The sequence below is a fragment of the Meriones unguiculatus genome, chromosome 8 (genome assembly GCF_030254825.1).
Source record: "Meriones unguiculatus strain TT.TT164.6M chromosome 8, Bangor_MerUng_6.1, whole genome shotgun sequence".
Lineage (NCBI taxonomy): Eukaryota > Metazoa > Chordata > Mammalia > Rodentia > Muridae > Meriones > Meriones unguiculatus.
The window spans coordinates 244,080-272,012 of record NC_083356.1 but is presented as its reverse complement, the minus strand read 5'-3'; the positions used below and the strand labels follow the sequence as shown (position 1 = coordinate 272,012).

Genomic DNA, 27,933 nt, shown 5'->3' with positions numbered 1-27,933 from the left:
TTTGAAAGTCACAGACAGTTTACTGTTCTATAATTAGATAAAGAGAAAAAAGAAGAACCCTTGGGTAGCAGGAATAAGCAAGAGTCTTCCACAGTCTGGCATCTGCAAGGAAATGAGAAAAAGTTTTACTTCCTTCCAGTGACAGAAGTACCAACTACATCTAACAACATCAACACAACTGTAACCCTCAAGATCTTACAAGGCTGTTCCAGAGATTCACTGTTGTAATGGCAGGACGTGGAGTGCCTGCTGGCCCTGTACATGTACATGGAGACTGGCTAAGTGAATTGATGACATTCCTCACAGCCATCTTTGAACATTTCTTACATCAGCAGTTTCATAAATGAGAACTGACTCTCTGCCAATCAAGTACTTTGAACAATTCTTGAATGAATTCTAATAAACTTACTGTTATTTTTCCTCTTAAATACTCTATTACTCATTAATTCAACAATATTGATATGTATGAGTGTATGTATGTATAAAAACTTTTAAAAATTACATCCATCCAGGCTGGAAAGATGGCTCAGCAGTTAAAGAGCATTTGTTGCTTTTGTAGAGAACCCAGGTTCGATTCCCAACACTCACAAGGTGGTTCACAACCATCCGTAACTCCATTTCTGGGGAATCTGATGCCCTCTTCTGACCTTCCTGGGCACCAAGCATGTATATGGTAGACATATTTACATGCAGGCAAAACATTCACAAAGTAATAAATCTAATAAAAACTTAAAAATTCTATTTGTGTGTGTGTATGCTTACACAGAGCATAGAGGACAATTTTTGGGAGTTGGTTCTTTCTTCTATCATGTGGCTCCCAAGGACCAAGCTCAGGCCCTCAGGTTTGGAAGCAAAGTACCTTTACCCTTTCACCACCTTCCCTTGTCTGAGAGAGTTTCATAAAAACTAGGTTGTCCTTAAACTACATAGCTCAGGCTGATCTTGAAGTCCTGGGTCCTCTTGTCTTCACTTCCCAAGTGCTGGGATTACTGGTTTGTGCTATCGCACCCAGCTTTTCATACTTGGTCCTTAAGGGAAATCATGTCTTCTATTTCTTTTATATCTTTTATATCTATTTCTTTTATTAAAAGTTTGAGCTGGGCAGTGGTAGCCCATGCCTTTAATCCCGGCATTCAGGAGGTAGTGGGAGTTCCAGGAAAGCCATGGCTACACAGAGAAACCTTGTCTTGAAAAACCAACAACAATGAAAACAACAAAAAACAAAACAACAACAAAACACCAAAACCAAAATCTTGAAAAATTTGCAACAGGTTTCATAAAAACAATGCTGCTTTTTATTAAGAGGACCAAGGAAGAACTGTGTGTGGTTGTGTATAACTGTAACCCCAGTTCCCATGAAGGCTGAATGAGGCAGGAGAACCTTGAGTTTGAGGTCAGCCTTGGCCTACATAATCTAGATGCTGTCTTAAATAAGAAAGGCATTTATACAGAAAAAGAAATTCGGGCTGAAGAGAATGGCTCAGTGGTTAAGAGTACTGTCTGGTCTTCCAGAGGTCCTGAGTTCAATTCCCAACAACTACATGGTGGTCATATCTACAGTGTGATCTGATTCCCTCTTCTGGCATTTGGGTGTACATGCAAATAGAGCTAGCATTCATATACATGATAAATATTTTTTAAAAAAGAAAAAATTTCATCACTGTGTAAAAGTGAAGTTAAAAAGCCAAGTACAAGCCAGGTGTGATACCACGTGCCTTTAACCTAGCACTCAGGAGACAGAGGAAGAGGGAGTTCCATGAGTTGGAGGTCAGCTTGGTATAGTCCCAGGACAGCTAAGTTTACATGAACAACAACAGACCTTGTCTCAAAGGGAAGGGGGTGCTGAGTGGGAGGAAATACCTTGTCTTCATCTTATGAGAAGCTTCTTCCAGGTTTTCATTATAGAGCTGCCTTTCTCATTTACTAGATATATTGCATATACTAGATATACTATATGATCATCAGACATCTTATGCAACATATTAAGATAATAATTCAAAGTTCACCATTTATCCAGGTATATTCAGTGTATTCCTTCTGATTCACCTCAGTGTATCTTTCTTCTGGGGCCAAATTTCATTTTCTTGTTTCCAGATATAGTTAACAACTTAAAGTCAGAACCTACCAAGCTGAGTATGGTGTCACACACCTTAGAGCTTTGAGTCTGAGGCTAGCCTGGTCTACAGAGCAGCCAGGGCTATACAGAGAAATTATGTCTCAGAGGGGGGTCAAAACCTACTAAAAGTGGCCAATTGCTAGAAGAAACTTATTAATCTTATTGCTAATGACTAAAGGGTGTTTCCTTTTTTCTATTATTATTTTTTAACATTTAAAACCTTTTTTCCCCTCTGATTTTTCAAGCAGGGTTTCTCTGTGTAATAGCCCTGGCTGTCCGGAACTTGCTTTGTAGACCTTTCTTTCCTTCTTTTTTTTTTTGAGACAGGGTCTCACTATGTACCTCTGGCTGTCTTGGAACTCACTATGTAGACAAAGCCCTTGAACTCACAGAGATCCACCTGCTTCTGCCTCGCTAGTGCTGAGATAAAGGTGTGTATCACCACTCCTGGAACTTACTTTTTTTTTTTTTTTTTTTCTGAGACAGGTATCTATGTAGTCCTGACTGTACTGGAGCTTGCTATGTAGATCAGGCTGGCCTTGAACTCAAGAGATCCTCCTGCTTCTGACTCGCTTGAGCGCTGGGATTAAAAACTGTGACATTATGGCTGGCTGGGTGTTTCCACTTAGCTTTTCCACTTTTTTTGCAGAAGAAACATTAGGTAGGGTACAAAACAAACCCCACCACAGATTCATGTACTTCACTGTTTAGATGGGGATCAATTATTCATTCATTTGAAAACTATCCACTGAAGGACAGAATCCTATCCCAGCCTTCCTAAAGTCCTATCCCACCAGAAGTAGGGGTAGGCAACCTCAGGCAAGGCAGCCAAGCTTAGCTCTACCACAGAAGAACCTCCAGGAAAGGTTTCATCTGGAAAAAGGAGATTTTTGTGAGTTTCTGCACAAAAAAAAAACCCTACTAGATAATATCAACAGTGCAAGACTCTTGAGACCCCAAAATTTTAAATGCTCAATTAAAGAGTATAGATTTTTAAAAAATGATGACTAAACTGTCCAGCACAGAGAAAGAATTGCAGAGCAGTGAAGCAGAGCTGTTTGATTAATCTCAGTCCACTATTAGAGGCAGGGCAAATTTAGAATGCAACTTTGATGTAAAAAACAAAACAAAACAGGCAATGTGTACTAACATTAGGGAAAAGACCTTAGCATGGTAACAGAATTCTAATTTAAGTAGTAAATGCTTATTAGCCTGTAAAACGATAATAGAGGCTATATACATAAAAAACACATACAAAGCTTTATTTTGGTATCATAATCTGACAGAAAATTGGACTCAAATTGCTTTATGTCCAGTTAAATCTTGCTACCATCTGAAAAGATAGTGAAATGAAACAAATACTTACTTGAGAAAGATGTTCAGTTACTGTGCATTTCCATCTGTAAGAACAAACATTTCAAAATAAATTCATCATGTCAACGAAACTCATTCTACCCTCAGCTCTTATTTAACACAAATTCCTTTTTTTTTTTTTTTTTTTTCCAATCCAGGGTTTCTCTGTGTAGCCCTAGCTGTCAAGCAAGTCACTCTGTAGAGCAGGCTGGCTTCTAATTTGGAGATCCGCCTGCCTCTGCCTCCCAAGTGCTGAAATTAAATTTATGCCACTATTGCCTGGCATAAATACAATACTTATTCCTAGTATATATGGGGTAGTAATCTTAAAGCAGAATTCAAAATTAGTGATGGGATTTCATTGAGAATCATGGAAAAAGAAAAGTCTTTTGCCCATTTTTTTCTTTTTCTGAGACAATCTCACAGGCTGAAATCCTGATCTTACCGTCTCTGCTTCTCAAGTGCTGGGATTACAGGTATGTGCTATCATGGCTGGCTATATCAAGCCTTTTGGTGATTATTTAGTGATCTCACTTTTGGGAAATGAAAATATTTAAATTAAATTGTTTTACTACTTTGTTTTTTAAAAAAGATTTATGTGTATGCATGTGTGCCTATGTGAGTTTATGTGCACCACCTGTTTGCAGGTGCCCATGGAACATAGAGGAGGGCATTAGGTCCCCTGGAACTAGAATTATAGGCAGGTGTGAGCTGCTTGATGTAGGTGCTGGGAACCAAAACACTGCCAGAGCGGCAGGTGCTCTTAACTGCAGAGCCATGTCTCTAGCCTCGTTAAGATGAATCCTTTCTACTTACTCAAAATTTAATTCAAAAAGTAACAGAGACTGAAATAAAGAGAATTCAAGGAAGTTTGGATGCAGGAGTAATATTAGAAAGTCTGGATTAAATAAAGATCATACTTTCTTAGGTATCTGTTTCATTAAATCTTGAACAATAATTATTATGTGTGTATATGTTGTATACATATGTATGTATATATGATGTAGGAGAAGGAGCTTTTTCCCTTTTTCCCATGTGCTCAAGAATCAAAAGCAGGTTGTCAGATTTACATGGTAAGTGCTTGTACCTGATGAGCCATCTCCTGGACCCTATCTTGGGTATTCTCAATATAGAAATTTCTTTCTTTTTATAAGAATTTTACTTATTTACTTTACATCCAGATCGAGGGCCCCCCTCCTCTCCTCTCCCTCCTACCCGTCCACCCTCTTTCTCTGTTTTCCCCCTCCCCTTCTCCTCAGAAAAGGGAAGCCTGGCCCCCTTCCCTGGCACATCAGGTCTCATCAGGACTAAGAGGATCCTCGTCCACTGAGTCAGACACGGCAGCCCAGCTGAAGGCCAGTGGTCCAAAAGCAGGTGACAGAGTCCATGTGAGAGATGGCCCCAGTTCCAGTTGTTAGGGGATCCTCATGTAGAGCAAGCTGCCCATCAGCTACATATGTGTAGGGGTCCTAGGTCCAGTCCATGCCTGCTCTTTGGTTGGTGGTCGGTCTCTGTGAGCCCTCATGTGCATAGATTAGTTGACTCTGTTGGTCTTTTGTGGAATGCCTTCTGGGTCCTTCTATCCTTCCCCCAACTCTTCCACAAGATTCTCTGAGCTCCATCTAATGTTTGGCTGTGGGTCTCAGCATCTGTTTTGAATCACTGCTGCCTCTTAGAGGACAGTTATGCTAGGCAGGTCCTGTGTGCAAGCATCAATAGTGTTCAGGGGTTGGCTTTCTCCCAGGGGGTGGGTTTCAAGTTGGGCCAGTCATTGTTTGGCCATTCTCTCAATCTCTGCTCCATCTTTATTCCTGCATATCTTGTAGGCAAGGTAAATTTTGGGTTGAAAATTTTGTGTGTGGGTTGGTGTCCCCTTCCTTTCAATGGAAGTCCTGCCTGGACACAGGAGGTGGCCACTTCAGTCTCCATATCTCCCCCCCCCACACACATACTGATAGGAGTCACACCACCATATCCTTACAGGAGCCTACTCCATCACAGGTCTCTAGCTTGTCCTAGAGATGTACCCTCATCTGTTTCCCTTCTTTCTCATAGCCCTGCTCTTCCCACTTGTTCTCCCCTGCACATTCTCTCCCACCCAGTTCTCTCTCTTCATCCACTTCTGATATCTATTTTATTTCTTTTTCTGAGTGAGATTCAAGCATCTTTCCTTCCTTCTTACTTAGCTTTTTTGGGTCTGTGGATTATAGTATGGTTATCCTATATTATATGGCTTATATCCACTTATAAGTGAGTACATACCATGTGTGTCTTTCTGAGTCTGGGTTACCTACTCAGGATATTTTCTAGTTCCATCCATTTACCTGTAAATTTAATGATGTCCTTGATTTTAATAGCTAAGCAGTATTCCATTGTGTAAATGTACCACATTTTCTTTATCCATTCTTTCATTGTTTCCAGTTTCTGAATATTATGAATAAAGCTGCTATGAACATAGTTGAGCAAATGTCCTTGTGGTATGGTGGAGCATCTTTTAGGCATATGCCTAGGAGAGGTATAGCTACATCTTGAGGTAGAACTATAAAACTATTCCCAATTTTCTGAGAAAGCACAAGATTGATTTCCAAAGTTGTTGTACAAGTTTTTACTCTTACCAGCAATGGAGGAGTGTTCCTCTTGCTCCACATTCTCACCACACCTGCTGTCACTTGGAGTTTTTGATCTTAGCCATTCTGACTGGTGTAAGATGGAATCTGAGTCATTTTGATTTGCATTTCCCTGACTAAAGACGCTGACCATTTCTTTAAGTGCTTCTCAGCCATAAGATATTCCTGTTTATTATTCTCTCTTTGGCTTTGTACCCCATTTTTAAATTGGATTATTTGGTTTATTGGTGTTTAATTTCTTGAGGTCTTTATATATTTTGAATATTAGCCCTCTGTCAGATATAGGTTTGAAGATCTTTTCCCAATGTACAGACTGCTGACAGTGTCCTTTGTTCTACTGACAGTGTCCTTTGCTTTACAGAAGCTTTTCAGTTTCATGAGGTCCTATTTTTTAACTGTTGACCTGTTGGTGTTTTGTTCAGGAAGTTGTCTCCTGTACCAATGAGTTTAAGGCTATTTCCCACTTTTTCTTCTATTAGATTTAGTGTATTCAACTTTATGTTGAGGTCTTTGATCCACCTGGAGTTAAGTTTTGTGCAGGGTGATAAATATGGAACTACTTGAATTCTTCTATATGCAGACATCCAGTTAGACCAGCATTATTTGTCAAAGATGCTCTTTCTTTTTTTCCACTGTATGGTTTTGGCTTCTTTGTCAAAAATCAAGTGTCTGTAGGTTTGTGGGTTTATTTTCTAGGTCTTCAATTTGATTCCATTGATCAACTTGTCTGGTTTTTATGCCAATACCATGTGGTTTTTAATTACTATTGCTTTGTAGAGAAACTTGAAATCAGGGATGGTGATAACTCCAGAAGTTCTTTTCTTCTACAGGATTGTTTTGCTACCCTGGGTTTTTAATTTTTCCATATGTAGTTGAAAATCGCTCTTTCAAGGTCTGTAAAGAATTGTGTTGGAATTCTGATGGGAATTGCATTGACTCTGTAGATTTCTATTGGTAAGATGGCCATTTTAAATATGTTAATCCTACTGATCCATGAGCATGGGAGATCTTTCCATTTTCTGTTATCTTCTTCAATTTCTTTCTTCAGAGACTTGAAGTTTTTGTCATATAGGTCTTTCACTTGCTTGGTTAGTTATAATATTTTATATTATTTGTGGATATGGTGAAAATGGTAAAAGGTGCTGTTTTCCTAATTTTGTTCTCAGCCTGTTTATCATTTGTATAAAGTGGGGCTACTGATTTTTTAAATTTTGTATTCAGCTACTTTGCTGAAAGTGTTTATCAGCTGTAGGAGTTCTCTGGTAGAATTTCGAGGTCACATATGTTTACTATCATATCACTTGTGAATACAGATAATTTGACTTCTTTCCAATTTGTATCACCTTGTTCTCCTTTGTCTTATTGCTCTAGCTAGAACTTCAAGAACTATGCTGAAGAGATACAGAAAATGGACAGCCTTGTCTTGCCCTTGGTTTTCATGGAATTGTTTTAAGTTTCTCTTCATTTAATTTGATGTTGGCTATTGACTTGCTGTTTTTTGTCTTTATTATGTTTAGGTATGGGCCTTGTCTCCCTAACCTTTCCAAGATTTTATCATGAAGAGGGGGTGTTGGATTTTGTCAAAGGCTTTTTCAGCATCTAATGAAATGATCATGTGGGTTTTTTTTCCTTTCAGTTTGTTTATATGGTTGATTACATTGATGGATTTTCATATGTTGAGCCATCCCTGCATCCCAAGGATGAAGCCTACTTGATCATGTTTTTTATGTATTCTTGGATTCGGTCTGCGAGTATTTTGTTGAGTAATTTTTGCATCAATGTCCATGAGGGATATTGATATGAAATTCTCTTTCTTGGTTGAATCTTTGTGTGGTTTACATATCAGGATGACTGTGGCCTCACAGAATGAGTTTGGCAATGTTCGTTTTGTTTCTATTTTGTGGAATAGTTTGTGGAGTATTCATGTTAGCTTTTCTGGTAGAATTCTGCCCTAAAATTATCTGGCCCTGGGCTTTTGTTGGTTGGGAGACTTTTAATGACTGCTTCTATTTCCTTAGGGATTATAAAACTATTTAAATTGTTAACCTGATCTTGACTTAACTTTGGTAAGTGGAGCCTATCAAAAAAAAAAATTGTTCATTTAGATTTTCCAGTTTTGTGGAAGACAGGCTTTTGAAGGAGGACCTAATGATTCTTTGGATTTCCTCAGTGGCTGTTATTTATTTTTCCCTTTTCATTTCTGATTTTGTTAATTTGGACACTCTCTCTGCCTTTTAATTAGTTTGTGTAAGGGTTTGTCTATCTTGTTGATTTTTCTCAAAGAACCAGCTCTTGGTTGATTCTTTGTATTCTGTTTCCAAGTTTATTGATTTTGGCCCTTAGCTGGATTATTTCCTGCCATTTACTCCTCTTTGGTGTCCTTGCTTCTTTTTGTTCGAGAGCTTTCAGATGTGCTGTAAAGTTGCTTGTATGAGATCTCTTCAATTTCTTTATGAAGGTGCTGAGTGTTATGAACTTTCCTCTTAGCACTGTTTTCACTGTATCCCATAAGTCTGGGTATGCTCATTTTCATTGAATTCTAAAAGGGCTTTAATTTTTTTCTTTATTTCTTCCTTAACTCAATGGTCACTGAGTAGAGAGCTGTTTAGTTTCCATGAGTTTGTAAGCTTTTTTTTTTTTTTTTTCTTCCAAGATAGGGTCTCTCTGTGTAGCCTTGGCTGTCCCGGACTTACTTTGTAGACCAAAACAGGCTGGCTTTGGACTCACAGAGTCTTGGGATCATAGGCATGCACCACCTCCCCATTTCAGTTTGTAGGCTTTCTGTTGTTGCTGATGTCCAGCTTTAGTCCATGGTGGTTTGATAAGGTACAAGGGATTATTTCAATCTTGAACAAGCGTTCAAGGTGCTGAGGCTTGCTTTGTGACTGAGTATATGGCCAACTTCGGAGAAGGCTCTGTGTGTTGCTAAGAAGAAGGCATATTCTTTTGTGTTTGGGTGAAATGTTCTGTAGATATCTGTTAGGTCCATTTAATTAAAAAGCCAGTCAGTTTCATTATTTCTCTGTTTAATTTCCATCTCACTGATCTGTCCATTGGTGAGAGTGGGCTGCTGAAGTCTCCCATTATTAATGTGTGATTTAAGCTTTAGTAATGTTTCTTTTAAGAATGTGGGTGACCTTGCATTTGGGACATGGATATTCAAAAGTGAGATGTCCTCTAGGTGGACTTTTCCTTTGATGAATATGAAGTGTCCTTCCCCATCTCTTCTGATTATTTTTAGTTGAAAGTCTATTTTATTAGATAATAGAATGGCTACACCTGCTTGTTTCTTGGGTCAGTTTGCTTGGAAAATTTTTCCCATCCCTTTATTCTGAGGTAATGCTTATCTTTGTTGCTGAGGTGTGTTTCTTTTATGCAGCACAATGATGGATTTTGTTTTCACATCTACTTGGCTAGCCTGTGAGGAGCTGAGTCCACTGCTGTTGAGAGATATTAATGACCAATGACTGTTGATTGCTGTAATTTTGATGTTGATATATTTTGGGTTTTGCTTGTGTGAAATTATTTCCTGTGTTTTCTTGGGTGCAGTTAGTGTGTGTTGGGACTTTTACTTCTAGAGTCCTCGGTAGGGCTGAGTTAGTGGAAAGATTGTTTAAACTTGGTTTTGTCATGTTTTCTCCATCTATGGTGATTCAAAGTTTTGATGGATATAGTAGTTTGGGCTGACATCTGTGCTCTCTTAGGGTCTGCAAAGTATTTGCTCAGGTCCTTCTAACTTTTAAAGTCTCTGTTGAGAAGTCTGGGTAATTTTAATAGGCCTGCCTTTATATGGTACTTTTCCCTTATCCCTTGAAGATTCTAGTTTTCTTTGTTCTGTAGATTTAGTGTTTTGATTATTATGTGATGGGAAGATTTTCTTTTTTGGCCCAACCTCTTTGGTGTTCTGGAAGCTTCTTGTATATTTATAAGCATTTCTTTCTGTAAGTTAGGGAACTTTTGTTTACGATTTTGTTGAAGATATTTTCTGGGCCTTTGAGCTGGGAATCTTCTTCTGTTACTGTTATTCTAAGGTTTGGCTTTTTTCATAGTGGGCCAAAATTCCTGGATGTTTTGTGTTAGAAACTTTTTAGATTTAACATTTTCTTTGACTGATGTATTGATTTTTTTTTTCAATTGAATCTTCTGTGCCTGAGAGTCTCTCTTCCATCTCTTGTATTCTGTTGGCGATGCTTACATCTGTAGTTCCTGTTCTCTTTTGTAGCTTTTCCATCGCCAGGACTGCCTCAGTTTGTGTTTCTTTATTGCTTCTATTTCCATTTTCAGGTCTTGAACAGTTAGTTTTATTCATTTCCTTCTCTTATTTGCTTGTATTTTTCTATATTTAAGGGATTTATTCATTTCCTTCACCTGTTTGATGGCATTTTCTTGTATTTCTTTGAGGGATTTATTAATTTCCTCTTTAAAGGCCTCTATCATCTTCATAATATTAGATTTATGGCCATTTTCTTGTACTTTAGGTTTCTTAGGCTGTCCAGGGCTTGTTGTAGTAGGATAGCTGGGTTCTGGTGGTGCTATACTGCCCACCAGTTTTGTTGAGCATGTTCTTATGCTGGCATTTAGCCATCTGGTTGTTCTTGGTGTTGGCAGGCCTGGTGGTCCCTGATAGCAGTAGGCCTCTGAGATTGCAGGTATGGCTGGGGCCTGGGAACTAGCCTATGGAGAACAGGATGAAGACTATACCACTGCTGGATTGCCTGCAAGGACCTGGCTGGTAGGCCCTGATTGCTGACAGCCTCTGGGATTAAAGGTAGATCTAGGACCCAAAAATGGTGTGCAGAGGGCATGGGACAGACCTCACCACTGCTGGGTTTGCCCAGAGGGACCCAGGAGGAAAGGAACTGGTAGTCTCTGATGGCTGCTGCCTATGGGGTTGCGGGAATTGCTGGATCCTGGGAAATGGCACATGAAGGGCATGAGCAGACCTTACTGCTATTTTTTTTTAATTAAAAAAATTTATGTGTATGGTCTGTATATACATATGTGTACCACATGTGTGTCTGGTGTCTGTGGAGGTGAAAAGAGATTATTTGGTTCCCTGGAAATGCAGTTACAGGTAATTGTGAGCTGGTGTGTGGGTGCTGGGAACCTAACTTGGGTTCTCTGCAAGAGCAGCAAGTATTCTTAACTGAGCCATCTTTGCAACCCCCCAATTGTGGATTTTTTTTTTTAAACAGGGAAGAATTATGTGAACTTAATACCTATTTGCCCAGTATAGGCTCAAATGTTTACAGAATATATCTGAATTCCATTCCCTATGCTGTTCTTAGCACTGTTTTCTCCTTCTCTACCCATTTTCTTTTAGGTTCCTGAAATACAGTTTTTTCTGATCTTCTGATTTTTAAATTAATGACTTGATAATGAGATGACCTTGTCTTAGCCCCTTTAATGGACCTGACATCTACTTAGAGTACTTTGATACCAGTGATTACTCCATGGCAGGAAAATACCTGTTTTGTTTCTGTATACTTGTATCTCATCTTTTAAAATATTTTTATTATTTTTTTATTTTTAAAATTACTTTAATGCATAATGCACATGTGTCTTAGTGTGGCAGTATGTAATATGAGAACAGGCGCCAGAGAAGTTGGATCACCTGTAAATCGTGTTCATAGGATGTTGTGAATCTCTTGACTTGGATGCTGGAAACCAAACTCAGATCCTCTAGAAGAGCAGTAGTTTCAAGTTATTCTTAATTTCTTGTTTGCAACCAGGCCTAGGAGTAGCCTGAGGTAAGTGAGGTGCTTTGAACACAAAATTTACAGAGTCATACTTACTTTAGCATCAGGCTGAACGCTATCTAATTAATCAAACCAATTGTTTCTGTCACAATGAAGAGAGCAAGAATACTTTGACATTTATTTCACTTACTGTTTTTCCATGGCAGAACATAGGGCAGAGACTTGGGAACTCGCATGCCTGAAGCCAGGTTACTCTTATGTTCCATAACTATGTTGTTTGCAGGACTGAAAAAGAAAAGGGAATAATCTGATGCCATCATACCAATATTCTTAGGCAGGCAGGCACACACATACATATGGCAATCAAAATGTTTTTAAGTGGGTAAACTACCACCACTCATCTGAAATATGAACATAAGTCTATCAAAATATTCCTGCTGGCAGTGGTGGTGCACGCTTTAATCCCAACTCTTGGAAAGCAGAGGCAGGTGGATCTTTGTGAGTTTGAGGCCTGGTTTACAGAACGAGTTCCAGGATAGCCAGGACTACAGAGAAACTCTGTCTTGAAAAAACAAAAGCCAAACCAAACCAAACCATTCTTACAATTACACTGATTACCATTTCTCTGGAATGTTCCTAATTCTATATGTACATTAAGATGGAGTTATGAGTGTGGTGGCACACACCTTTAATCCCAACACTCAGCACGAAGAAGCAGAGGCAGGCAGATCTGAGTTCAAGGCTAGCCTGATCTATAAAGCCAATTCCAGGATAGCCAGGGTTACATAGAGAATCTCTGTCTCAAACAAAACAAAACAAAACAAAAATATCAAAACCAAAACAACAAAAGATGGAGTTTTACATTTACATTTTAAAAAGAGTCATTTAAAATTTTTTTATGTGCACTGGTGCTTTGCCTGCATGTGTGTTAGCATGAGAGTGTTGGATTCCCCTGGAACTAGAGTTACAGAGAGCCATGAGCTGTCATGTGGGTGCTGAGATTCAAACCTGGGTTCTCTGGAAGAGAAGTCAGTGCTCTTAACCACTGAGCCATTTCCTCAGCTCCTTACATTTACATTTTATAGAAACTGAGACAAACTTTAATGCCATCTACTGGTCGGTATTGTGATAAAATCCCACTTGTCCAAACAAGACAGGGTCTGTCTATTCTTGGCTGGAACTCACTATTTAACAGCCTTTGCCTCCTGAGTGTGAGTGCTGGGATTAAAGATGTGTCCCACCATGCTCAGCGGCAACAGATCTCTTCATAAATTATCATTTTCATGTGTATGGATGTTTTGTCCACATGTATGTCTATGCAACACTTGTGTGTCTAATGCCTACAAAGGGCAGTGGAGGGTGTTGGATTACTCTGGCGCTGGAGTTACTGACAACTGGGAGACAGTATGTGGTTCTGAGAATCCAACCTGAGTCCTCCAGAAAAGCAGCCAATTCTCTAAGTACCGAGCCCCTACAATTTAAAGCATTTTATGAGTGCTGGAGAGATGGCTCAGCAGTTAAGAGCATGTACTGCTCTTCCAGAGGACCTGAGTTTGATTTCCAACACCTACATGAAGCGGTTCACAACCACCTGTATGTAGTTCCACCGCCAGGAGATTGGACACCTCTGGCCTCTGGGCACTACCACTCATGTGCACATATCTACATACACATAATTAAAAACAATAAAAATAAAATACAAAATTAGGTATTTGATTTTGGGAAAAAGAAAAGTATACCATTTTATTCCTTCATTCTATAACCCTGAAATAGTATCATTTGCATTTGAAACTTGATCTTCTATGGTTTGAAAGTTGGTGCAATGCAAAATCTTACAATTCTAAATTGGATACAAAATATAAGTACTAAAAAGAGATTTATTTTCTTTCTTACTCATTAGATACACACTCTGGATTTCCTAATCTCAAAGAACTTTCAGGATTTAAAAAAATTTACAAGTGTATGTGCACATGTGTGTGGGTGTCCACAGAGCCTAGAAGAGGATATGGATGTCATGGAGCTAGTTATAAGCAGTTGTGGGTTGTCTGATGTGGGTACTGGGAACCAAATTCAGGTCTTTCAAAGAGCAACAAATGCTCTTAACCCCTCAAGTCATCCCTACCTTTTGAGACAGAAGGTTTCTCTGTGCATCCCTGGATGTCCTGGAACTTGCTCTGAAGACCAGGCTGGCCACAAACTCAGAGATCTACCTGCCTCTGTCTTCAAAGTGCTGGGATTAAAAGCATGTGCCACCACATGGCCTCCAGTCCTCTTTTAATTTTGAAAAACATATTTGTGTGGCAGTTTGTGAAAGATTGTGCACCTAACAGCATGTATACAGAGGTCAGAGAACAACTTTCATGAATCTGTTCTCTTCTTTCACTATGTGGGCCTTGGAGACCAAAGTCGGGTGGTCAGGCTTGGCTGCAAATGCCTGTACTCACTAACCTGTCTCACCAGCCATAAGGTTTGTTCCATACCCCAAGCATTGGTTATCTAGGATTACAACAGTCTAAGTGGTATAACTGGATAACTTTTTTTCAGTCTTGAAATAACACAAACCTAGTAAAACAAAACCCCAAACAATTGGAATACAGGAACACCAAGAAATATAAGAATTGAAATATAAGGCACTATTGCTTTTCTTATTAGATTATAAAGCAGTATTATTATAGTTGAAGTTTTAAGTCCATGTCTTTATGAATCAAAGAACAAGTAAGGCTTAACAATTAAGAGCACTTGCTGCTCTTACAGAGTACTGCAGCTTGCTTCCCAGTTCCCACGTCAGGTGACTCAAAACTGCCTATTTCTCCAGCTCAAGGGTATCTGACAACCTCTTCTGGCCTCCAAAGAACACACAAACAGACAGACAGACACACACACACAAATAAGAACCCCTCTCCAAACAATATTTGTTACCAAGAATCTTCATCAAGGAAAGATGGTGGCCTGCATTATTATTTATTTATTTACGTGATCCTTTGAATAGGTTTGGCCCCTATAGATTGCTGTGTTTGAATGCTTGGTCCACAGAGAATGGCACTATAGGAGTATAGTATGGCCTTGTTGGAGGGGGGGTGTCACTGCGGGGCGGGGGTGCTTTGAGGTTTCCTAGGCTTAAGCTCCAGCCAGTGTAAAATTTCAGTCTCTTCCTGGCTGCCTTTGGATCGAAATGAAGAATTCTTGGCTCCTCCAGCATTATGTCTGCCTCAATACTGCCATGCTTCCTGCCATGACGATAATGGACTAAGCCTCTGAAACTGTAAGCCACCCCCAATTAAATATTGTTCTTTATAACAGTTGCCTTGGTCATGGTGTCTCACACCCAAGACTGACTGACTGACTAGCCATCCATCCATCCATCCATCCATCCATCCATCCATCCATCCGACAGGGTTTCTCTGTGTAGCCTTGGTTGTCCTGAAACTCACTTATTAGACCAGGCTGGTTTCAAACTCAAGAGATCCTCCTGCCCCTGTCCGGAGTGCTGGGATTAAAGACAAGCACCACCACGCTCAGTTCTATTAGTTTTTGTCACACACTTGGATTTGGGGAGGTAGTGATGAGTGTAAGACCACTGAATTTACCTGTTGTTGCCACAGAAACTGGCTGTGCCCCAGACAAATGGGGTGCTAGTTTGTTCCCATAAATCTGCCAAAGGAAGCAAAATAATTTGTGATACTACTAGATAAAACACCAATCCATGTTAGTTGAACTTGTCAGATGGGAAATAATACAGCTAAGTTTTGGGGGGTGTAAGTAAAAATTGATTGAGTGCCCCACCCAAGTGATACAGAAGCAGGAATTTAACAGTGAAGGATATAAACACCAGAGCCATTAATAATAATAAATGTGCATAGATGGTGCAACACAATTTATGGGGAAAACAGATGTAAAGAAGCGCTTCTTGCAATCAAGGGAGATGGGCTGTTCTAAGTATCAGCACAGTGATACAAATGTGCTCATTTTGGGACCCAATAAAAATAAGGCATTCTGAACAACATGGCATGTTCATAAAAAAGAAAATCTTCCTTCTATCTTAAGCAAATGATTTGAGATTTAAACATGTAAAGAAAAAAATGTAGAGGCATCTCACCTTTATCCCAGTCTTCATCACAAGGAGGGCACTGCCATGTGCTCTCAGCCAGAGTCTCTTGTCCAAGGTTCCTGGTTTGGTTGACTGTAAGACAACAGAGATTTGCTACATAGAGGGTGGGGTAGTGAACCTGCTGGGTTATTCTGCTTAGGGTATTTAAGGCCTTTAAAGACTTCAGGGTATTCTACTGGCTTATTGAGTCTCTGTTTCTAAATATGGATAGGATGAAAGCTGACAGGACAAGAAACAGACACAAAGACTGTTACCTTACTCATGACAATAGCAGGATTATCTATTTACTGAGACAAGGTCTAATGTTTCTGGCTGGCTTCAGACTCAAAGTTGACCTTAAACTTCAGATCTTCTTGAGTACTGTGATTACGAGTCAATGCCACTATGCCCATGATTTTTGTGGTACAGGATATGGAACTCAGTGCTTTATCCATGCAAGGTCAGTACTCGACCCACTGAGCTCCATCTCCTAAAATCATTTTAGATGATTTATTGTAATAAAATCAATCAGGCTGTTCAGAAGAGAAAACAGTCTGACTTATACAGACACTAACAACCCACTGCTACAATGACATAGCCACATCATCATCTCAAAGGCAGAAAAATGTTCTTCTGAATGGCAAAAGCCAGAAAGCAAGCCAATGATGTATTGTGATTCCAAACTGACTGGCTAACCCCAAGTCCTGGGATACTGTAGTAGTTAGTCAGGCTTACCCACATCCTGCTCAATACAGCTCTTGTCATCACAGCTTGAGATATGATGACTGATTTCAGCCCGGGGAACCTGGTGCCGAGCATTGAAGGGACAAGTAGCCAATTTGTTTGCGACATCAGGATGATTCTGTGGAATCAAAATTTAGGGATCCATCAATTCTTGGGATCTCATAAAATTCAAGAAAACTAGCCCAGCCTTTTTCTATAAATGGCTCCCTGAACTCTTTCTGCAAGTTTATGTCACAGCTATGGTGGGTACACTCAGCCATGGTAGAGACAGTCATCACAGAAACCTAAGAGGGATTTATTTATCACCCATACAGACCATGCAGCTACTATCTCAGTATCTTCAAAAATGCAAACCTTTTGTTTATGACTGTAGGGATAACAGTACACAATGGGATTTTAGTGGCTTATAAAAAGCAAAGCAGTCAATATGAACCATCTCTTCTCCCTGTTTATCAGAAAGCACAGCCTGAAGTGCTGGAGCTCTCTGGGTGTCTTTGAAAGCTGACACTCAGGACCAACAATGGGCACTGCAGCAGTGCCTGGCTTTCGCAATGCGACAGTGCTGGGAAATAGCTGTTGTAAGGGAGCTGCAGAGATAAGCTAATGATTTTTCAGAACAACACAGGGACACTGATTTAAAGTAACGATGCCTGAAATGAGGCCCTGAACAACTTAACTTTTTATTTTTTGAGACAAGGTTTCTCTGTGGAGCTGGTGCTGTCCTGGAACTCTGCTCTGTAGACCAGACTGCCTCTGTCTCCCAAAGGCTGAAATCAAAGGCATGCATCACCACTGGCTGGGGAGCAGCTTAACTTTTATTTCAGCTATTTCACTTAGTAAAAGCCCAAATGATATTTACTTTGTAAGCCAGTACCTTGTTTTAAACCTAAACAAAGGATTTATTATCACCAAAATGTCATGGCAAACGTACCAGCAAGTAAGAAATTAAAAAGAAAATAAAAAGGGCCTAGAGAGATCTAGAGAGATGGCTCAGGAGTTAAGAACACTGACTGGAAACCTGACAACTGTCTGTAACTCCAGCTCTAGGCAATCTGACACTCTTCTGGTCTCTGTGGGTACACACACATACACACATTAAAGAAAAAACAAAAAAGAGGGGTAAAGAGATGGCTCAAGTCTAACAACCTGAGTTTAATATCCAGGACCTACATGGTGGAAGAGGCTTGATTCTTGCAGGTTGTTCTATTTCACATGTACACTGTGGCACACACATATGTGCAAACATATACTAAAATGTTTTGTTATTGTTTTAAAGAGAAAAAGAACATAAAGTTGGGTGGGTAGGAAGGTTGGAGAACATGATCAAAATATATGAGAAAAACTTTCAATAAACAAAGTTTTAACGGTGAATTACAAACAAAACTCAAGATGTAAAACTAGTGAGAAGCAGGCTGGAAAAATGCAGGACTAAGAAACCTGTATGGGTCTGGCCCATCATAAGGACCTTAGTTTGGATCCCTGCACCCAGTAATGAGCTGGGTGTTGTCTTGCATGCCTGTAATGCCAGCACTGGTAGGGAGCAAAGACAGAAGGTAGTTTGCTGACTGCCGGTCTAGTTGACAAAAGCAAAAAAACAAAACCACCACCAACAAACAAAACCAAAAACAAAACCAAAAACAAAAACCATAAACCCCAGGTTCAGGAAGAGACCCTGTCTCAAAGGAACAAGGCTGAGTGACATCTGAGAGCACTCTATGCCCTCTTCTCGCCTCCTCTGGTGCACACACATGCGCATCCACTACATATACCATATGCACATATGCACTCTGTAGCCGGGCAGAGTGGGACAGACTTTCAAGCCCAGCACTTGGGAAGGGAAGGCAGAGAGAGACCTGCAGGTAAAGGTCCTCCTTAACTAGCAAATTGAGACCAGCCTTGGCTACAAGAAGTCCTACTTCAAAAACTGAAGTGCCCGCCCCCTCCAAAACGCCAAGCAAGCCAGCAAGCACAAACAAAAGCAGCCTGTGGCTCAGGCCTAAGATATCAGCTACAAGGAGGCTAAGGCAGAAGGATGGAAAGTTCAAAGTTGGCCTGGGCTACAGTTCAACCTTGGGCAACTTAGTGAGATCTGTTTCAAATTAAGGGCTGGCAACACAGCTCAGTGGTAAGAGGCCTTAGATTCAATCCCCAGGGCTAGCCCCTGGCCCCCTCCCCCCCTCAAAAAAAAAAAGAAAGAAAAATAAAATTTATGAGATACACTCTCCATTATTTATATAAGGCATTTAGACATTGAATGCAAAGCTTTTTGGAGGGAGGGTTTTACTATAAAGCCCTGAATGGACTTGAATTCATGGCAATCCTCCTGCCTTAGCTTTGCAAGTGGTAGGATCATAGGCATGTACCACCATACCTACTTAGGACAACCAGCTTAAAATATTTTATTTAATTATTTTAAATGTGTATGAGGTATTCTCCTGGAGCTCTAAGACATCTGATGTAAATTTGGGTGCGCTGGAAAAGCAACAGAGGTGCTCTTAACTGTTGGTCATCTTTCTAGCCCTCCTCTTTTTTGAAGCAGGATCTATGTAGCCCTGGCTACCGTGGCACTTACTGTTAGACCAGGCTGGCCTTGAAATCACAGATTATCTCTGCCTCCTGAGTGCTAGGATTAAAGGCATAATCCACCATGCCCAGCTAATACTTCGATATATTTATAAACATGGATGTTTTGCTTGCATGAATGTATATGCATCATATCTGTGCCTTGTCAGGAGAGTGGGTCAGATTCTCTGCAACTGGAGTTACAGATGGCTGTGAGCCACCATGTGGGTGCTGGAAATCCAACCTAGGCCTTCTGCAAGAACAAGTGCTCTTAACCACTGAGTTATCTCTCCACCCCCACCCCTCAGTTTTTTGAGACAGGGTAACTTTTTTTTTTTTTTTTTTAGATTTATTATTTATACAGTATTCTGCTTGCATGTGTGCCTGCAGGCCAGAAGAAGGCACCAGATCTCATTATAGATGGTTATGAGCCACATGTGGTTTCTGGGGATTAAACTCAGGACCTTTGGAAGTATAACCAGAACTCTTAACCTCTGGGCCATAGCTCCAGCCCCCAAACAGGATCTTATGTATTCCAGGAGGTCACTTTATAGTTTAACTGTCCTTGACCTCATGACCATCCTGCCTCAACTTTCTAATTACAACTGTCTGGATTACAGGCGTGTGTCACCATGACTGTTTGGTTTGTGTGCTTCCTTGTTTTGAGACAGTCTTATGTAGCCTAGGCATCCAATGTGCTATATAGTTGAGGGTAACCTTGAACTTCTGATTCTCCTGCCCCTACCTCTTTAGTGCTGGGATTATAGGCATGCTTTTATGTGGTGCTAGAGACTGACTCGATTATTTAAGGTAATAAATATATGTAATTTGGATTAAATACTAAACTTTTGGTATCTGTATCTGACAATGGTATTCTTTAAAGAGACTGCTCAGAGGTTAAGAGCACAGCTGCTCTTGCAGAGGATGTGGATTCAATCCCAGTGCCCTCATGGTAGGTTACAACTATATATAACTTCAGTTCCAAGGAGACCTGATGCTCTTTCACAAAGCTGTCTCAGTCACCAAGTATGCATGTGGTGTACATCAGGCAAAACACATATACATAAAATGTAAATCTTAAATTTTAAAAAGATCTTACTTTGATAGTGTGTATGTGTGCGCTTGCACACATGTGCACATGAGTACAGGTGTCTGTGGCCTGTGGAGGGCCAGAAAAGGGCACTGCATTTCCTATATTTGGAGTCACAGGCAGTGAGATGACTGATATGGGTAGTGGGAACTGAACTTAGGACCTCTGGGAGAGCAGCAATTGTTCTTACCTCTGAGCCATCTCTACAGCCTTGACATCAGTATTCTTTTTGTTTTAAGATTTTATTTATTTACTTTATGTATGAGTGTTCTATCTGCATGTGTACCTGCATGAAGAAGAGGGCATCAGATTCCAGTATAGATGGTTGTGAGCCACCATGTTGTTCCTGGGAATTGAACTTAGGACCTCTGGAAGAACAGACAGTGCTCTTATCTGCTAAGCCATCTCTCCAGCCCCCAACATCAGTATTCTAACAACCCTGTACGAGTACTTTTTAACTAACAAAGAACTAGAATAGGTTACATTCGCTAAGTCTATAAAGAAGTAACTAGAAAGAAAATGCTAATTAAAAAAATAGAGATGGCTCAGTGGTTAACAGTGCTTACTGCTCTTGCCACTGACCTAGGTACAGTTCCAGTACCTACATGGTGGCTAAGAACTGCCTGCTTACTCCAGTTACTAGGGCTCTGATGCCCTCTTCTGGCCCTTATGGGCACCCGTGTGCACACTGTGCATATAAACTCACACAGGCAGACAGATATACACATAAAAAATATCTTAAAAAAATAAGAATACTGGGTACTGTGGTGTATACCTGTATCTCCTTACTCAGGGAGGCAGAGGCAGGTGGATCTCTGTGAAGTTCGAGGCCAGCTACAAAGTGAGTCAGGACAGCTAAACCTTCATAGAAAAATTCTGTCTTGAAAAAAGCAAAACTAAAATAAATAAATGAATGAATAAAAAAATGAAAAATAAAAAGATGTTGCAATGAACATTTGTTATTAAAGCCGTATGGACGGAAGGGTATGTTGTAGGACTCACTGTGACACACTGTAGCTTCCACAACAAGATGTTTTCTATACTTTGTTTTGTTTACTTATTTATTTATTTATTTTGTTTGTATGTGTTTTATTTTGGGGAGGGTTTGCAAGGGTAAAGGGTGAGAAGGGTGGATGAGAGGTGGTGAGTATGACTGGGCTATATGGTGTGAATCTCCCAAAGAATAGAAAGTTAAAAAAAGAAATTTACCCCTAATGATGCAGCCTTGCCAGGCCATGGAGGAAGAGGATCCAGGCAGTCCTGATGAGACTTAACAAGCTATGGGCAGATGGCAATGGTGGAGAACTCCCCCTTTCAGTGGACTAGGGGAAGGGGATGTGGGGAAGAGGGAGGGAGTGTGGGACTATGGGAGAGTTGAGGGATGGGGCTACAATTGGGATATATAATGAATAAATTGTGAAGAAAAAAATAAAAATAAAAATTAAGAAAAAAGATGTGCTGGGGCAGTGGTGGATCAGAAAAAAAAATGTAATAGAGGGACTGCAGAGATAGTCCATGGGTTAAAAACACTTGCTGCATTTTCAGAGGACCCAGGTTTGTTTCATTGCACCCATATGGGTGCTCATAACCTTTAATAATAATAACCCTTTAACTCCAGTCCCAGGGATCTAACCCACTCTTCAGACTTCCACAGGCACTAGGCACACACACGGTGCACATACACATTTAATCAAAATGCTCGTACGCATAAAATAAATCTAAAAATAGTTTAAAAAGAAATAACGAACACATCAGATTTATAAGGTAAGAGGGATTTCTCATTACAAGGAAAAAAATTAGTGATTTCTTCGTTTTCTAAAAGATAAGACTCTAGAGACACTGTCTATAAACACTGTTTATAAGCAATGTCTTGTTGCTAGTTAGGAGGAAGAAAATAAAAGATAAGAATTTTATATATTTCTAAGAATAAAACAAACACATTAAACTTAACAAAGGCAGACTTGCCAAATAGTCTGGCATTCAGTTAAAATATGTATATTAAATGATTTGTTGCTTCTGAAGCTTGGTTCTTCAGGAGAACTCAAGATGGCATTAAAGGGAAAATAACAAAAACAATACCCTACCTTTCTGCACTTGATAAGATGATAAGGAAACCTGCAGGCCCTGATCTGGTGATTTTTATCATAGGGGCACTGTAATAACTTTTCAGGGTCCAGGGAGTCGACTGAAAGAGAAAAACCACAGTAAGTATAAAGTATAACAGGGCCTTGTAAAATTGCAGTAGTCTTTCACATAGTGTTTTCAATACATCCACAAATAAGAACAAGGCAGTCTAAAGAACAGTTAGACTGGCCTGGTGCTGGAAGCACACGCCTTTACTCCCAGCATTTAGGAGGTTGAGGCATGTGGATCTCTGAGTTTGAAGGCAGCCTGGTCTACAGAGTGAATTGCAGGACAGCCAGGACTACACAAAGAAACCCTGTCTCGAAGAAAACAAAACTAACAAAACAAACCCAAAACCAAACCAAAACAAAAAAAAGTGTGAGTAAAAGATTAAAAGTGAAATGGAACTATGAGACAATAAAATTGTGTTATCACTGACTCTTGTGGGTACAACCCGCAATGGTGTACTGCGGTTTCATTCATTTGACTGAATATGGTTTTCTTTCTTATTATAAAACAAAATTATTAAATGACATCCACAGTATTTTTTCCTTTTCTTTGTTTTTATAAGATTTATTTATTTATTATTTATACAGTATTCTGCCTACATGTGTGCCTACACACCAGAAGAGGGCATCATGTATCATTATAGATGGTTATGGGCCACCATGTGGCTGCTGGGAATTGAACTCAGGACCTTTGGAAGAACAACAGTCAGTACTCTGAACCTCTGAGCCATCTCTCCAGCCCGCCCCTTTTCCTTTCTTAAAAATAACAATTTGGAGCTATTTCTATTCTCCAGCTACTCCAACCACACTTTCCCAACCCACTAAAGTTGGAATGGATTGTTAATATACCAGTATAAACACTGTGGACCATTGTACTTTCGAACTCCACTCACCCAATCCAGCTGGCCATAGGAGAAGTTGAAAATAATCTCATTAGCATCCTTGTCTATTTCTAGTTAACAAATTGATATCAATATTGCTTCAACTGAATATTCTATGAAGTATTAATAAATTGAGCTTTCCCCCACTCTGTTCTCTGCTTTATTTCTGTATGTTCTATTGGCCACCCTAGTTTCCTTGACAATGATCTCATTACTTTTGTCAGGTAGGTGATTTTACTTTTCATGTTTTGGAACACAGATGAGAAAAAAGCAATCCTTAATCTCATGACTACCAAACTGAGCAGCTAAAATAAAAATAAACTGCAAAGACAGAACCTCACACAGCTAAGACAACTGTAAACACAGACTATAATGTCTAGAAAACCCTGAATCTGTACCATGTTATTCAAAGCTGCCTTTAGGCTGTCTAAGCTGCCCAGGCTGTGCCCCAAATCTTAACAAGACTGGCAAAGGAAGGAAAATTAAATGGTTAAGTACATCCTGAGAACAAAAGGTAACCTAATAAAACACTCTAGAAACCCCTGAAGAATAAAAGTAAGATAAATAATTCACCTTTGATAAAAAGCTTATAAAACAGGAGACTGCAATGAAAATCAGAAACCACAGGGGAACTGAAACTGACAGTTTCACTGGAAGAGTGGTAAACATGGAATAAATTGCTAACCATGGTTGTGATGCAAATCAGCCTGAAAGGTGATCTGAAGGACAGAACAAATAGGGAAGAAAAGTCCTAGAGGACAGGCACGCTTATTATGCCAACTGAGCTCTTAGCCAGCAATCTTTTCTTATTTCTGAAGCTCAGAACACCCAGGGAACATTCACAGATGAAATTCTTATCAGTTTCCTTCATTTAATCCATTCCATCACTAGCAAATGTTGGCAGTTGGCAGAATGGAGGTATCTTATAATTCACACATACTGTCAGCCCATATAGAACATGTGTCAAAGTTGATCTTGAGGACTACCATGAATGCTTTCTTGGTCTGGCAATGTAGGTCAGCTCTAATTTACTGTTCTAAAAGAATTATCAATCAATCAATCAACCTATCTTAGTCACCAATCTAATCATTATGTCTGTCTATCTATCTACCTATCTTAGTCACCAATCTAATCAATCACTGTGTCTGTCTGTCTATTTATCTATCTATTTATCTATCTATCTAATGTATATCTTGGTGTTGATGACAAAATTATGAGTCTTAAGAATGCTATACAAGTATTCTACCACTGGGCTATATCCCCAGTATTTAAAAATATTGTATTTTTTATTCTGTGTATAGTGTGTGTATGCGTGTGTGTAGGTCAGAGGACAACTTTACAGCATTAGTTTTCTCTCCTACTTTTATATGACTTCTGAAACTCAAACTACAGCTGCCAGGCCTGTATGGCTTGTCTGAGCCCTTTCGCTGACCTGTTGTCTTTTGATGTTCTTGACTGTGAAGCCCATGCTGGCTGTGATCCTTGTGACTCAGCTCCTATGAGCCAGGATTTATGTATACCATTACAGTTGGTTCTCACATCTAATTACTTAAGTTTAAAGTATCTTGTTTCAGACCATTTCCTCAAGGTAATATGGCTGTAGACTAAAGTGTTGTACTTAAAATTTGAACATTTTGTACCTCAACATCACAAAGACCTTTCTCAGAATTTCAGGGAGGAATCTGAATTTTTCACAACATACACACTCTAGTCAGGCATCAAACTATACATGACTGATGTATTATTTTTTTAAAAGGAGAAAGTAGTACATACTGTAAGTGTCTTCCATGCTGATGGCAAAGAAGTCCTGTTCAAGTGCTGGAGAAAAAAGCATGGTTCAGAGAATCAGAAATGAGATGCATCAAAAGGCGGCCCACGAGTCACTCCTGGAACTGAAGCTGCCCAAGTTCAATAAAGCAAACCCTTAGGACACAACCTTCTTTCCTAAACACTTCTCTTCTTTAAGGCATTCTTTATTTCTATGACTAATTTTAGCATCACCTCATAACTCACATTCTTGGAATAAACTTTAGGGCCCACAAACAGCTAGGTCAAACATGACTACTGACAAACTATATTCAGGTGACAACATATATATTTTAAGTGATATTACAACTCTGTTTATTTGTTATTAGGGTTTGATACTATTTAACATTAGTAATAGGGGTCAAGTCGAGGTCATTAAAATACCATTATTTAAACATCTGGATAAACTACTTTAAAGCTCTTCTTTCCAGCTGGAAAGATGGCTAAGTGGTTACAAGCCCTGACTGCTCTTACAGAGGATCTGGGTTTCCCAGCACCTACATAGCTTACAGCTGCCTGTAACTCCAGTTTCAGGGGTTCAAATGCCTTCTTCTGGCCTCTGTGGGCATTGTATGCCCATGCTGCACTCTTATAAATGCACATAAACACATAAAATAAAAAAAAGAAAAAAAAATTTTGGGGGGGGGGCAGTTCAAGATAGGGTTTCTCTGTGTAGCCTTGGCTGTCCTGGACCCACTTTATAGACCAGGCTGTCCTGGAACTCACACAGATCCACCGGTCTCTGGCTTCCCAGAGTGCTGGGATTACAGTTGTGCCTGGCAAAAAATAAATCTTAATGACTTTTCTTAATCATGATCAGAAAATGTCACACTGATGTTTTTCCTTTTAAAAAAATATTTTATGTCTGTGAGAGCTCTATCTGCATATAAACCTGCATGCCAGAAGAGGGCATCAGATCACATTATAGATGTTTGGGAGCTACCATGTGGTTGCTGAGAACTGAACTCAGAACCTCTGGAAGAGCAGACAGTGCTCTTAACCACTGAGCTGTCTCTCTAGCCCATTGTTCTCCCTTTCCAGAGATGTTTTACTCTGTTCCTATCACACAATGGCAAGATGAGTACTGCTCCAGTCAGTATACTGGAGTCCCTCACTATACCGAGGGAACATACATGAATGTTAGGATTTAAGAGGTTACAGAGAGCTAAGTGTGGTGGTGTATGCCTTCAATCCCAGCACTCGGGAGGCTGAGGTTGGGGTAGGCAGATCTAAGTTAGAGGCCAGCCTGGTCTACAGACTGAGTTCCAGGACAGCCCAGGCTACACAGAGAAACCATGTCTCACAAATCAAATCAAATCAAAACAAAACAAAACAAAACCAACCAACCAAAAAACCCAAAGAAGTCACAGAGAACACCTAAGAAAACAAACAGACATGAAAAAGATTAAAAGAGAAAATGTCCCAGAGTTTGAATTCTCTTTTACTGGAAATCTCTACTAACACTGATTTAGTTCACTTATTATTACGGGAAAACTAATTTTGTATATAACCTCTCCCACAGGAATCTTCTGAAAACTGGATGCACACACAAGCTGTTGTCTCTAAGCAAGCTTTCCTTTGGCTTCTCACACAATTCTACAGTCCTTCCTCCATTCTATGACATAAGCAGCATTAGAACCTTTGTTAGGAAATGCAGGTAATCAGCTAAACTCTAAACTCTAGCTTAGTACTTTGCTGCAGAGCCCATTTGTTAATGAAAATCACCAGAGAAGCTATAAATTATTCTTCATGTTTGGATTAAACTATCCTGACCTTATGGAACCGCTACTACAGTTATGTCATACTTTTTTAAAAATAAGAAAGGTTTGGAAGGAAGAATCAAGTATTACTTTTTTTTTTTTAATTTAAGCTATATAAAACAGTGATGAGTGAGATATTCAGCAACTTAAGAGAGCTGACCTATTCTTTCCTAGCGAACAGACTGATTACAAGGACTCTGGAATTCATAGAACCATCACTCAGCTGTCTCTTATCTTCCCCATCAAAATGTTACCAGGTGACTTGATTCCTTTCCCCATACTAGGCGGCAGTGAACTGGACAAAGTGAGAATCTGAAGCTACTTTAAATTCTGAAAATAGTCTCAAGTCTCAGTAAAGTAGTAATCTCTCTCCCTTTACAAAAAAGCCCCCCATATTTGAGGAAATTCAAGCAAAAAGGACCAGGCAAGGGGGTGGAGGTTACCTTGAAAACAAGGTAAAGATGCTAGGCAGCCCGTCGAGTAGACGGCCGCCGACGCAGTCGGTGTTCGGGGCTAAGGCTGGGGAGTGAGGTAAGACACTACTTTGAAGGTATCTCACTCTCAAACTGCTTCCAAGGGCTGACCCAAGCCAAGACCCTACCGCCTTTTCTCGTTCCTACCTCAGTCCAGACGCTTTCCCCACTGACGACTTCGCCTCACAGCCAGACCCCGGCAACGCCCACTTCCGGTCTGAGGCCAGGGCGGGGACGCACTTCCTGTGACTGTGGCCTGCACAGGCCCAATGTATCCAGCTGGTGCTGCCCTCTTCTTTTGGCTTTTCCTCCTGTCGCCAAGGGTATCTCCTGGGGGGTCTTTAGCTGCTTTGCTTTTAGCCACCACCCCTCTTCTAATCCCTGGTCTAAATGCCCCTAAGTGGGTGGAGAATTTCCTTTGCTGACTTCTGGGTGGCCATCTTAGAAAAATGAGGGAAAGAATGAGATTGGTCAGTGTAGGGTGCTATTCACAAGAAAAGCTTTGTGGAAATTGTTGAGACAGAAATGTAATTTAGATTTTCAGAGTTCAAAGGAGGAATGGTGGAGACAGGTACAACAGATTAAGAAAAAGCAAGAAAGGCA

The 27,933-nt window shown here is 39.9% G+C and overlaps 1 protein-coding gene across 1 annotated transcript; it reads right to left on the bottom strand.

The window, feature by feature from the left end:
• Gtsf1 (gametocyte specific factor 1) lies at positions 1–27,549 on the bottom strand. The gene is made up of 9 exons (XM_021652077.1): positions 27,478–27,549; positions 25,065–25,109; positions 22,363–22,463; positions 16,618–16,744; positions 15,892–15,975; positions 15,383–15,446; positions 11,986–12,080; positions 3,483–3,516; positions 1–102 (listed from the first exon to the last, which is right to left on the bottom strand). The coding sequence occupies exons 2-8, from the start codon at positions 25,078–25,080 to the stop codon at positions 3,500–3,502; spliced, it is 504 nt and encodes a 167-aa protein (XP_021507752.1). The 5' UTR covers positions 25,081–25,109; positions 27,478–27,549; the 3' UTR covers positions 1–102; positions 3,483–3,499.
• Positions 27,550–27,933: the final 384 nt, after the last annotated feature.

Excerpts from the sequence above, each read along its gene's own strand:
- Gtsf1 (XM_021652077.1), bottom strand. Across the intron at positions 16,745-22,362 it reads ATCTTATCAAGTGCAGAAAG|AATCATCCTGATGTCGCAAA; the intron begins GTAGGGTATTGT and ends TTGATTCCACAG. Across the intron at positions 15,976-16,617 it reads CTGTATTGAGCAGGATGTGG|TCAACCAAACCAGGAACCTT; the intron begins GTAAGCCTGACT and ends GTTGTCTTACAG.